Source organism: Dipodomys ordii, unplaced genomic scaffold (assembly GCF_000151885.1).
Source record: "Dipodomys ordii isolate 6190 unplaced genomic scaffold, Dord_2.0 Scaffold67, whole genome shotgun sequence".
NCBI classification, from domain to species: Eukaryota; Metazoa; Chordata; class Mammalia; order Rodentia; family Heteromyidae; genus Dipodomys; species Dipodomys ordii.
The window spans coordinates 2,768,684-2,781,224 of NW_012267283.1; the positions used below are offsets into that span (position 1 = coordinate 2,768,684).

At 42.8% G+C, this 12,541-nt stretch overlaps 1 protein-coding gene across 1 annotated transcript in view; it reads left to right on the forward strand.

Annotated features, from left to right (window-relative positions):
• The window catches only part of Epb41l4b (erythrocyte membrane protein band 4.1 like 4B), a 135,563-nt gene that overhangs the window by 96,854 nt on the left and 26,168 nt on the right, over positions 1–12,541 (forward strand). Inside the window, exons 19-22 of the mRNA XM_013023228.1 lie at positions 425–630; positions 2,591–2,709; positions 8,498–8,623; positions 10,922–10,989. Coding sequence (XP_012878682.1) covers positions 425–630; positions 2,591–2,709; positions 8,498–8,623; positions 10,922–10,989 — 519 coding nt within the window. The remainder of the gene's footprint in view (positions 1–424; positions 631–2,590; positions 2,710–8,497; positions 8,624–10,921; positions 10,990–12,541) is intronic.

Genomic DNA, 12,541 nt, shown 5'->3' on the forward strand with positions numbered 1-12,541 from the left:
AGATAGATAGATAGATAGATAGATAGATAGATAGATAGATAGATAGATAGATAGATAGATAGATAGATAGATAGATAGATAGATAGAGATATATTTCTCCTTTATTGTTTTCCTTCAGATATCAAGTGGCAAAATCCATTTTAAGAGAGATTTATTTGTTGAATCTGTTTCTCTTGGTTTTTGATCCGTACATAGAAAGTGTCTTTGAACATCCATAGAGGACTTTTACTAAATCCTACTTTTCCTCAGCTGCAGTGTTATAAGTCTATGATCCCAACACTTGTGAGATTGAGGCAGGAGGATCGCGGGTCAAGACCAGCCTTGGTTACACAGTGAGACCCTGACTCAAATATCAGTCTATCAGTTAATCATTGACAACAACAAAACCCTCCTTTTCTAACTCCTGCTCTTGTCATCCACACAGCTACCCGCTCCCCTCCCCTTTGCTCAGTCCCTCGGACCGGCTGCCCTTTGGCATCGAGGAGAACGGGGGTACACCATTCCCTCCAAAAGCTTCTGGAAGACATCACCACCAGCACCAGCATCATTCCAACTATGGCCTCTCATTGACCCTGGAGAACAAAGAGGGGCCATTAAGGTCCCCAAACTCCAGCAGCAAGTCCCTTACCAGTGAGTGGGGGCAAGGGGCAGGGGTTCAGAGCTGGGGGTTCAAGAGAGAAGAGTAGGGCTGGACCTGAGTTTCCAAACCCCAGGGCAGGTCCTTGCCCATACCCATGCAGCATGAGGGCTGGTAGCATTATGCCAGTGGCCAGGTTTGGACAAATCAGACTAAAAGCTGAGCAACTTAGGGAAGGCAATCTAGAGAGAATGAGGGCTCCAGCTCAATCCCAGGGTACAGAACTGTGCAAAAGAGGAAGGTCAGAGGGTGGTGGCTGGCTTTCCACTGGCCTGATTTTAGGAAAAGCCATTCTGACACCCCTCGTCTGAGAGCAAGGTGGGGTCAGGTAGATCCACAGGGTCTACCTGTAATGCCAGCTCTAAAAGGGAAAATCACAGAAATAGAGGCAGCAGTGAGAAACACGGTTCGCAGCAGTAGAAAGTGAGTTAACATCTGTTAGACTTCATAAAAACTGGGCTTGGGCTGTGATCAGTGGCTAATGCCTGTAATTCTAGCTACTCAGGAGGCAGAGGTTGGGAGGATTGCAGTTCTAGGCCCACCTGGGCAAAAAGCCCCCGAGACTCCATCTCTATGAATAAGTCGGTACTATTGTGTGCTGCTGTCATCCCAGTTACATGGGAAGGGCAAATGGGATTTATGCACTTCACAGAACTCTGCCCCCTCATGTCTGCCCACACTGCCCTTGTCTGAGGAAGATCCCAGGCTCATCCTTTTGTACCTGGGTAACTGCCACAGCCTCCTAATGCAGCTCTCCCACTGCCAAGTCAGCATTTAACAGAGAACATGACCGAATGCCTCAAGACCTTTCCCTCCTCTTCCCCTGTCGTGGCATAAAGGCCTCGCTTTTGAACATGGCCACAGGCAGACCTGCATAGCCTGGTCTCTCCCAGCATCCCCACCTCCTCTTCCCAGCACACTCCGGCTACACAGAACTACTCTCTCCTTTCTCCAAAGCCTGTGCCGGTATGAGCCCTATCCATCACATACCTGTTGTTCCGTCTTCTGGATCGCTTTTCTGTGCCCTAGTGAACTCTTACACATCCCTCAGGAGCCAGCATAAATGTTATCAGTAAAATATTCTCTGTCATCCATCCACTCTTGCCAGCTTTCGAGTGCCTTGTCTCTTGCTCCTATAGAAACTAATTAAACCCTTTATTACTTTTATTTCGAGTGCTCTATATGTTCTAGTCTAAGAATTGTGTCTCATTTGCCTCTTTATTTCAGCTCCCTAGGTCGCAATTGATAACAATACTTAGCACAAGTTTTACTAGGTAATGAATATTTAAATTCAATGAATAGTTAATAGAGGGGAAGGAACGATGACACACAAATTCAAAGTAGTACGAAAGGCAAAATGAATTGGTTTTATATATGCAATATAGTGTGTGTGTGTGTGTGTGTGCAAGCGCATACACACATGTGAACACATGTGCACCAGTCCCCTGTGCACTGTCCCTGAACTTTTGCACTCAAGGCTAATGCCCTACCACTTGAGCCACAGCTCCACTTCCAGCTTTTTAGTAGTTAATTGGAAAAAGGGCACATGTATCCGTCTATCAGCGTGAACACTAATCTTTCCAGTTCATGTGGTGCTTTTCCATTTTTAAAGCATCTGTGCATGCATCAATCTCACTTAATACTCACAGCAGCCCTGCAAGATAAGACATTCTGTTTTCATTTTTCAGAGGCTCAGAGAGGTAAAACAACTTACCCAGTCCCACCTAGCATCTCTGTGGAAGAGTAAGAGTGGGCTTCAGAAACTCCTCCCATTAGGCTGGGAGGGGGAGGAGGAGGAGGAGGAGGAGGAGGAGGAGGAGGAGGAGGAAGAGGAAGAGGAAGAAGCAGTGGCAGAAAGGGTGGGCATCTGGCTGTGGCAAGTGTTCCCAGCCCCCGCTATGTCTACCTGTCATGTCACCCTGTCCTGATTCATTCTCTCTGGCTGTTTTGCAGAACTGAGTCCAGGAGCACCTGCCCTGTTCAGTGAAGCTGCTGCCCATCTGAAGAAGCTGGAACTGGAGACAGTGAAGGCTGCTGGGCCGTGGCCTGCTCTGCATATCAACATCAATAAGGTGTGGCCAGGCCGCTGCCTGGAGTGTGGGCAGGGTGCTCATGTCCAACCTATGACTCCCGCTTCCTAGATTATGTGCCTGGGCCGGAAGGGATTTCTGCTCTGTCTTGCTTGAACATTCGCTGCTCAGGTGCTATTAGAGCAAAAGCACTCACCTTCCTGTTGGGTTAATTGCAATGTTAAGCATTACCTAATGCATTATCTACTCCAGCATTGGCTTGCTTTTTCTTAGTCTCTTGGTTTTCGACTTTTCTTCCACATGGCCCATGATAACTGATTTTAAAGCCTTTTACCCAGCGTTTCACACTGTCCTAAGCTGTTTTGCAAGGAAATATAGTATATTGTGGCACAGAGAGCTCCCAGGCTCAGTAGTGATGCGTGGTTGCCATGACTACTAGTGGGAAGCTAAGGGGAGCTGCTTGCCTAGGGGAAGGCAAACCTAACAGGCCTGTGGGTTATATAGCAGGTTCTGGAGTTCAAACTAAAACTTCCCTCCTTTCTCCCTCACCCATAGGAGTGCATAAGGGGTTGAACTTGCAGGTCAGTGGTAGAGCACCTGCTTGGGCCCTGAGTTGAATCCTCAGCATCACAACAAACAGTAAAAATCAGCAAGTAAGATAGAGTGATATGATTATCCACCACACATGAGCAAAGCATATTACTTCATGCTGGTTCTGTCATTAATAATCATATCTTTACCCCCAGAGCTCTCTTGTTGCCATGACACCACGATTGGGGACCATTGGCTTGGATGGCTTTTAAAGGTGTTGTTTCCACCTGCTCCCCCCCTTCCCCTCCAGCCTTAGGGAGCAAGCATATTCAGATTCTCTAAGGTTTTGATATTCTCCTGCTCTTAATTTATTAATGAAAAGCTCTTTTCACTGCCCAGTTCTAAAGTGGTACCCAAATTCATCACAGGAATTTAAATTGTATTGGATTTCAAGTGTGTAAAAATTCATCGCAGTGGTCATTTCTTTACCCCCAAATGACATTCTCAGATGGCCTCATTTTAAATATAATGCTAACACCCAATTCTCATTCATTTGTATGGGTTTTGTTGTTCTTGTTGTTGCTTGAATTTTAGATATTTTGAGGCCAGGTCTTACTACCTATATAAGGCTGGATTGGATATATATGAATGCATGGTTCTATGTACTCCAGAAATGGCCTCAAAAGGGTGATTCTCTGCTTCCAAGTACTGGGAGCAAAGTGTACATCACCATCTCTGGCTCATTCCTGCATGATTTGAAATCTGCATTCCCATAATAAGTAATGAACTTTCTTTTGACAGTTCAAATTGAATATAAAAGATAAAAAATGGTCTGTTAAAAAACAGAAAGCACGATATTCTTGGGCCTTCTTCGGAGCTGAAATTGGGGTCTTGTAATCTCCCACAGAAATATGCTTCTTTTATTTTGCCGGTCCTGGGGCTTGAACTCTGGCCTGGGCACTGTCCCTGAACTTCATTTTGCTCAAGGCAGGCATTACCACTTGAGCCACAGCGCCACTTTCGACTTTTTTTATTAGTTTATTGGAGACAAGAGCCTCATGGAGTTTCCTGCCTGGGCTGGCTTCAAACCATGATCCTCAGATCTCAGCCTCCTGAGTAGCTAGGATTACAAGTATGAGCTACTGGTGCCCAGCTCAGAGATGCATTTTTAAAGGAAAAAAAAAACCACATCACACATCGAAATAAAAGTCCATTCTCAATATTCAAACAAACAAAAAAATGCACAAGGATACACGCATTTTTATATTGGCCGTTTCCTGAGTCTATGCGGAGCAGATTCCTTGCTCTGTCCAGATGAATAGCAACAGATCAGCTTGAACTTTATGTCCAAAAAAGCTGTTTAGAATTACTCAGATTCAAGGAGAAAATCAGTGCTGAGTTGCCATTCTTTTCTTATTTTAGCAGCATTTTTTTTTTTTTTGGGCCAGTCGTGAAGCCTAAACTCTGGGCCTGGGCACTGTCCCTCAGCTCTTCAGCTCAAGGCTAGCGCTCTACCACTTTCGCCACAACACCACTTCCGGCTTTTTTCTTTTTTCTTATGTGTTGGTGAGGAATCGAACCCAGGACCTCAGGCATGCAAGGCAAGCACTCTACCACTGAGCCACCTTCCCAGCCCCAGCAGCATTTTTTTTTTGAAGTAGGTTTTCAGTCATTACTGTCAGTATAACCACATTCCCTTAAGCAACTGTCAAAACCCGCAAAGGAACTTTATAACTAATTTAATTCCTGTATCCCAGCATGACTTTCCCCCCAAATTAAGCTCTAATTAAAAATTAACTCTTCATATATCAGTGAAAACATCCATCTCCATCTCAGTGTGAAACAAATATCTTAATATAACTGCATTTATTTACAAACACAAAACCAATTCTCCAAAGCCTACACTGTAAACCTCACCTTTCAGAATAAGTAAGTTATAAATAAGTTACCTATTTGCCTAAAGACCCATAGGGTAATGAATTCAGTCAAATGAGCCAGTTTTCCAAGTCCTGCTCCACGTTTAGGGTCAGTGTTCTTCTCCTATGGTAACCATTTTTCTTTATTTCTTCCTTCCCTCTTTCCCTCTTTCCCTCTTTCCCTTCCTCCCTTCCTTCCTTCCTTCTTTTTTCCTTCTTTTTTTTTCAATTTTCTCCATCTCTACATATCTTTCTACCCACTTTCTACCCACTCCTCACCCCTCCCCTCCTTTTCTCTCCCCTCCCCTCCTCTCTTCTCTCTTTCATCTTTGGGATTGAACTTAGTTAAGCAGGCACCACTTGATGTACACCTTCAGCCCTTTTTGCTTCATTATTTTAGGTATGATTTCACACTTTTTACTTGGTTAGCCTTGGACTGTAATTTTCCCTACTACACATCCTGCATAGCTGGGCTTACAACAATATGCCACCACACCTGGCTCTGTAATTTTTTTAATCAAAGCATCTAGCCTGAAAGTGTCATCCATATCTTTTTTTCCCCTCATTTGAACATCCTAAAAAGTATATAATCAGTCAGGTGCCAGTGGCTCATACTTGTAAACATAGCTACTCAGGAAACTGAGATCTGAAGATCACAGTTTGAAGCTAACCCAAGTAGAAACGTCTGTGAGCCTATTATCTCCAATTAACCACCAAAAAGCTGGAACTGGAGGTGTGGATCAAGTGGTAGAGTGCCAGCACTGAGAGAAAAAGCAAAGTTAGAGTGCAAGGCTTTCTGTGAAAGCCTCAGTGCTGGCCCATATACAAAGAAATCTAATAAAGGGGAAAAACTGAAATAGACAGGTTAAGGGAAACTGGCATGGTAAAGTTAATGTTAAGTTAGGTTGAATGAGCTCTGGTTGAAGGCTCTGGCTTTAGAGTCAAGCAAAGTCACCATTCCTGGGTGAGCATCTCGTGACTTTACACTGCTCTGCTTCCTTTTTCTCATGTACAAAGTGAGGTTAATACTCTTCTGATTTTTCTTCAGATCACATAAGACTTTTACCTTTTACTAAAACAGATATGATCATAGTACCTACCTCCAAACAAGATGGAAAAGGAGACCACTCAGTGAGGTGTATCTATGAAATATATAGTCAGAGCTGGGTGTCCTGCCACACACCTTGTAATCCCAGACCCTGAAGGAGAGGGAAAAGGCAAGAGGATCTCAAGTTTGAGGCCAGTTCAGAGAAAGTTAGCAAGATCCTTTCTCAAAATAAAAAATAGATGAAAGTGCTCAACTGTTAGCTTGCTTGTCTAGCAAGCACAGAACCCTGGGTTCAACCCCCAGTACTGAAATATATAGGATAAAATAATAATAATACCCTCTTAGTAATATTAGTTATTGGAATTACTTTTATCATCATCGTCATCTATTTTTTGATGAGGCTAACAGGGAAAAAAAACTGACACTCAAATCCAGAGCTTCTACCCTGGCCTGCCTTAGTATTAAATGAAATGGTTGAACTGGGCTTGCGGGACCAGATGCTCTTCTCTGTGTTTGATGTCATCATTGGGAAACTGTATTCTGTGTCTCCTTATCTTTATTAAATGATGCTCTGTGCTTCCTCTATGGTTTTCATAAGATTCCCACAATGGGTACCAAGTTGCTCAGTAGGACTGCTGCTATCATGAATAATGTCAATTTCTGAACTTGAAGAACTTCAGTACGATTTATTCTTGCTCTGGTTCCTTGTGGTTGACATACCACATTTGGTTTTGATGGTACTGACATGAATCTACTTATGGCACTGAGGTTTGAATTCAGGGCTTTGTGCTTGTTAGGCAAATACTCTACCATTTGGGCGATATCTCCAGCCTATTTTGCATTGGTCATTTTCCAGATAGGGTCTTGCTCAATGTCTAGCCAGCCTGAGCTGTGATCCTCCTATTTGGGTTTCTGTGTGTTGCAGGGGTGACAGGTATGTGTCGCCATGCCCAACCATTGGTTGAGATGGAGTTTTCTTTTCTTTTTTGCTGAGGCTGGCCTTAAGCCATATCTACCAATTGCTACCTCTCAAGTAGCTAGGATTATAGGCTTGAGCCTCTGTGCCTAGCCTTAAATGACTTCTAGGATCATATGCTCTTATGACTTTCGATCTCTTCTGAAAATAAATGCCTAACATAATTGTCTTCAGTAGGTATTGATTGGAAGCCTATTTGGCTTTAAACATTGTGTTGCACTGGGATACATAATAACCTCAATAGGTATGATGAGCAATAAGAAATTATTTCCCAGAAGTGGTGTGCGTACCATTAAAGATTATTTCAGGCTGCATGCATGGATGAGTACTTTTTATTTTAATAGTTATGTAAATATCACCATGTCTATTATAATAAATATAATAGTTATAAAGCCTCTGATTTCAAAGGTATTATTGCTTCAAACATGATCAGATATGACTATGTAGTCTTAGGGTAATCCTCTTTCACCGAGTCACATGAATTAGGTCCACATTTGACACATGGGGAGTTGACACCAATAGTAAAGGTAATCCAAATTCCAGAACTCCAAGGCATCCTACACTAATGTAACATAGGGACTGCAGGGGTGTCGTGTGCCTGAGGGGTGGATGAGTGCTTAGCGTGTAACCAGGAGCTGGGTTTACATCAAAATGAAAAGGGAAAGCTGGGCACTGGTGGCTCATGCCTGTAATCCTAGCTACTCAGGAGGCTGAGATCTGAAGATTGTGGTTTGAAGCCAACATGGACAGGAAAGTCTGTGGGACTCGTATCTCCAATTAATTACTAGAAAGCTGGAAGTGGCACTGTGGCTCAAACAGTATCAATACAAATTCCTTGTTGAGTACCATAGTTACCAGCAAGATTAATTATAAAAAATATCAACAAGTGCTTTTCACTTTTCCCTTGACCCTACAAATCACACCATTGTGTCTTTCTATGTCAGAAGTAGTAGCTATGGGAAATATAACACCTTACGGGGCGTAGGGAAGTTGAGTCCTGGTGTGTGACTCTGAACCTTCATTCACACTCCTGACAGGTCCTCTCACTACCTCACAAGAGAATGGGAATCCTCTTTACAGTAAAAGGACACAAACACAGTTGCTGGGGATGAGGGAGAGCATAAGCTGGCTGGAGGAGCAAGTCCCTTCCTGCTAGTGCCTCTCTTGGCAGAGCAGAATGAATAGGATTGTTCTCTGGTCCAGTTCCTCAGGCAGAAGGAAGAAGAAATGATAATTGAATAACTGCCCTTACCTAGATATCTAGTTCTGTGTCATTTGAAGTGTAATTGTTGGGAATTTTTAATGTGCATCTTCTACCCCTTTTTATAAACTGTCCCTCCATATTTTTCTTTGTTTCAGGCTGAAGAGAAGAAAGTTTCTGAGAAGACTCTGCAGACCCCACTGCTGCCTTCCCCCGTGGCTGAGCATGTTAAGTGCAACATCTTGAAGGCACAGTTGGAGAATGCTTCCAGGGTGAATGCTCAGGTATGTGGCCATGCATTTCTTTGCTTTCATGTCACAGGATTTCCTTGATGGAACAGAGAGAACTGCTACATGTTGTCAGCAATCTGAATAATTCAGATTATTCTATGAGAAACAACAGAAAAATCCTTACAAAAATAGAAAAAAAAGCTGGACCACTGGTGGCTCACTCCTACAATCCTAGCTACAAATGAGATTCAGATCTGAGGGTCAATGTTCAAAGCCAACCTAGGTGGGAAAGTCCATGAGATTCTTATCTCCAACTAACAACCAAAAAGCCAGAAGTGGAGCTGTGGCTCAAGTGGTAGATCACTGGCCTTGAGTTCAAGCCCCAGGACTGGCTCAAAAACAAAAACCAGCTAGAAACAGAAAGTAGTAAGGTCTATAATAAAATCTTGAAAATCAGATGGCCAGAGTTTGAGTTTACCTACCATTTCTCAAAAGTGCCATCTTAAACTTGCTTGTCAATCTTCCTGAGCCTCTATTTCCCCTTATGTAAATTTAGAGATTACAGTATCTACCCTTAGGTGATTGTGAAGATTAAATGAGACAACCCGTGTAGAGAGTAACTGGCACAGTACCTGTGCTCGATGTGGAGATATTGTCAATCACAAATGAAATGGTAGGAGTTCTGATTGTCTGCATGTAAAAATGGTTGTTACTGTGACTTGAATGTAGGGCCTCACACTCACAGCTCTACTGCTTGAGTTATGCCTCCAACCTGGCTTTTTACTAGTTAATTAGAGATTTAGAGTCCCTCAGACTTTTCTGCTCAAGCCAACCTTGAGCCACAGTCCTCTGGGTCTCAGCCTCTTGAGGAGTTAAAGATGAGCCCCTGAACCCTAGCACAGAAGCTCTTTGTATAGCATGAGCAGGCTGACTCTCATCTCACACTCAGTAATATCAGAGGGACAATCACAAATCCTCCTTGTCCTAATTCTACCACTATCATTGTTTTAAAATATGTCATTTTATATGCTCACAGAAAAAATTAAAGTGACATACACATCACAGTTTACCAAGCTGCTATTACATATGTTAGAATGTTCTTATATGTATCACTTGTGGTGGATCCTTGCTTCTGCACCAGTGAAGAAGCACAGAGTATCAGAAATGCTGCCTTTTGGAAAAGGTGAGAGACACACACAAAGAAAATAAAATGTCCTGGCCAAGCAATCAAACACAGAATGGCCTAAAGGCAGGAAAAGAAGAGAGAGAGAGAGAGAGAGAGAGAGAGAGAGAGAGAGAGGGAGAGAGAGAGAGAAAAAAGTGAAGGTCAGTGCTTTTAGAGCAGTATTATTGGGAGCACTGTCACCAGTCATTCTGAGAAATGCCACCCACCAGACTCCCTAAAATGGTCCAAATGCACACTAGTACCTTCAAGACTCTGAGAAGTCCTACATCAAAAAGAAATTCATTTTGCTTTCCTTCATACCTAATGGCTAAAGAACACTTTGTGAAATAGCTTCCACTGTCATCTGCCAAACTTGTGTTCCTGGGAACACAAGAACCTGCTTTGGAGATCCCTGGGTTAGCATGCTTTGAAGGGCTGTGTGGAAAGGCATGGGTGCATAGTCAGACATACCACCCAGGGCATCATGTCAATTCCTGTGGGCATCAATGCAGGACAAGGATATAAGGAAAGGAAGCAGAAGCCCAACAGGCCAACCGTGCTATGTGTCCTTGAAAGCATCACCCCACACGTACTCAGGCCAGAGGCCAACCTCTACAGGTTGTGATGAGTGGCAAGGACAATGGGCTGCTTTATCTTTCATCCATCAGCAGTGTGGGGCACTCTACTGGCCTGGCTGGCTAAGGAGGTATCTCTTCTTCCTCTTCCATTCTTTGGGACTCACCAAAAGGAGGGAGGCCAGGCTTCTGTCCAAATCCAAAGAAGAAATTCCTCTTTGGCTTGCTATGCTGATGTGAAAGATAGATTCCAAATGCCTCTCTGTAGACTGTAAGTGCTATGTGAGTATTGAGCTCATTATGATTCATATCTCAACCCTGAGCCTTGGCTTTTCCCACACCATCCTTTCTCATTCAGAGAGCAGGCTCGATAAATGTATGAATACAAGAATTGAATGCATCTAAATGATTGCATCTTAATCCTCATAGTGAGGGTGACTCAAGAGAAGTGTTTTTTGTTCTCTTATATAAACACCAGAACAAGTTGGCTCCTTGATTAATTACCTTTTGGGTCCACCTTTACTCATCTATAACCCTTTGAATGTAGGAAATATGAAAAAAAGAAATTTAGAAAATACTCATTTTGACTAACCTGACTATTTTCTTTAACAGATTGGAAAAGAGGAGCCAACGTTTATAAATATCAGTAAGAAATCCAGTCTTCAGGATGCTAACGTGAGGTCTGTTACTTTTGGTTTGAATGGGCATGGGATACTCTGTGTTGTCAATAATATCCTGGGAACACTTTTCATAGGACAGCTGGTGGACAAAATCAGAGAAGAAAAATTAAACTGAGAGCTACACACACACACACACACACACCAAAAAAAAAAAAAAAACTTTAAAACTTCCTTTAAGCCATGTTCCCTATGAAGTCTTATAAAAAGCTTTGCCCTTAGAGTGGTGACAGGCCGCTTTAACACAGTGCGGGAGGCTTTTCCTTCTTGTTTCTTTAAAGTCCCAGGCTATAGCTTCCATCTCATCAAAACTGGAAGAAACCCTCTTTCCGCAGAAGGCACAGACTGAGGAAGCAGGAGTCTCTTCAGTTGAGTAACAGCAGCTTCATTGCCCCCACGGTAGTCTACCACCACTTTCAGAGGCTCTGTGTTAGTTACTTTTGTCATCATTATAATAAACTACCTGATGGAAACAACTTAGAGAAGTAAATATCCATTTGGCTCATGAATTCAGATTTCAACCCATAGTCCTTGGATCATATTGAGTTTGGACACACGATGAAGCAGAGCGTCAGGGCCTGAGAGAGAGCATGTGGAAGAATCTCTTCATCTCATAGTAGACAGGAAGCAGAGAGCAAGGATAGCTCTAAAGACCAGCTGTCACCTTCAAAGACACACCCCTTCAAGACTTACCTCCTCCATCTTGGTCTCACTTCCTAAACTTGGTAGAATCTCCCAAAATGGCATTATAGCTGGGACCTAGCCAGTAACACATGAGCCTTTGAGGGGAAGCAGAGGAGAATAATCATGACCAAACTGTAACAGGCTCTCTCTGATAGTTTCCTCAAATGGGTCCAGAAACCACTACACAAATCTCTCATTCAAAACATTTTTTTCTTTTTGTTTGGCAATACTGAGGATTAAACCTAGTACTTTCTGTGTGCTAGACAACTGCTCTACCACCAGTCACATCCCCAGCCTTAAAATTAGACTTTTAAGTTCTACTTGACTTTACAGATTGTGTGTGTTTGTGTGTATGTGTGTGTATGTGTAGTGGAGTGTACTGATTTCTGTGGGGAGAGAAATCAGTATATTAAGTGATAGAGAATTCCCTAGGGAATTCTTAGACTTGATACCCAAAATAAAGGTTAACATTTTCTGTATTCTCTTAAAATTCCAGATCTACATTGTTGGTTATAAATTTGTCTTCTTCCAGGGACACATACCCTCTCTTGAAATTTTCAGAGACTTAATTTGGGCTAGGGTGCTCATTGGTAGAACATTTGCCTAGCATGTCTGAGACCCTGGATTGTATCTCCAGCATGCAAACCAACATATAACATATTAAATAATCTCTTCCCACCTTCCCTTGTTTTCTGATCTTAGTAAATGGTATCATTACCTTCTTACCCAATCTTGAAATCAGAAAGTCCTTGATTCCTCCAGCCTCATGCCCTCACCTAACAAGTCTGTTCATCAATTTGACTTCCGTGCTATCCCCCCATTCCCACCTTCCATGAGTTAGTATTGTAACAGTTAGCCATGCTCTCATCAT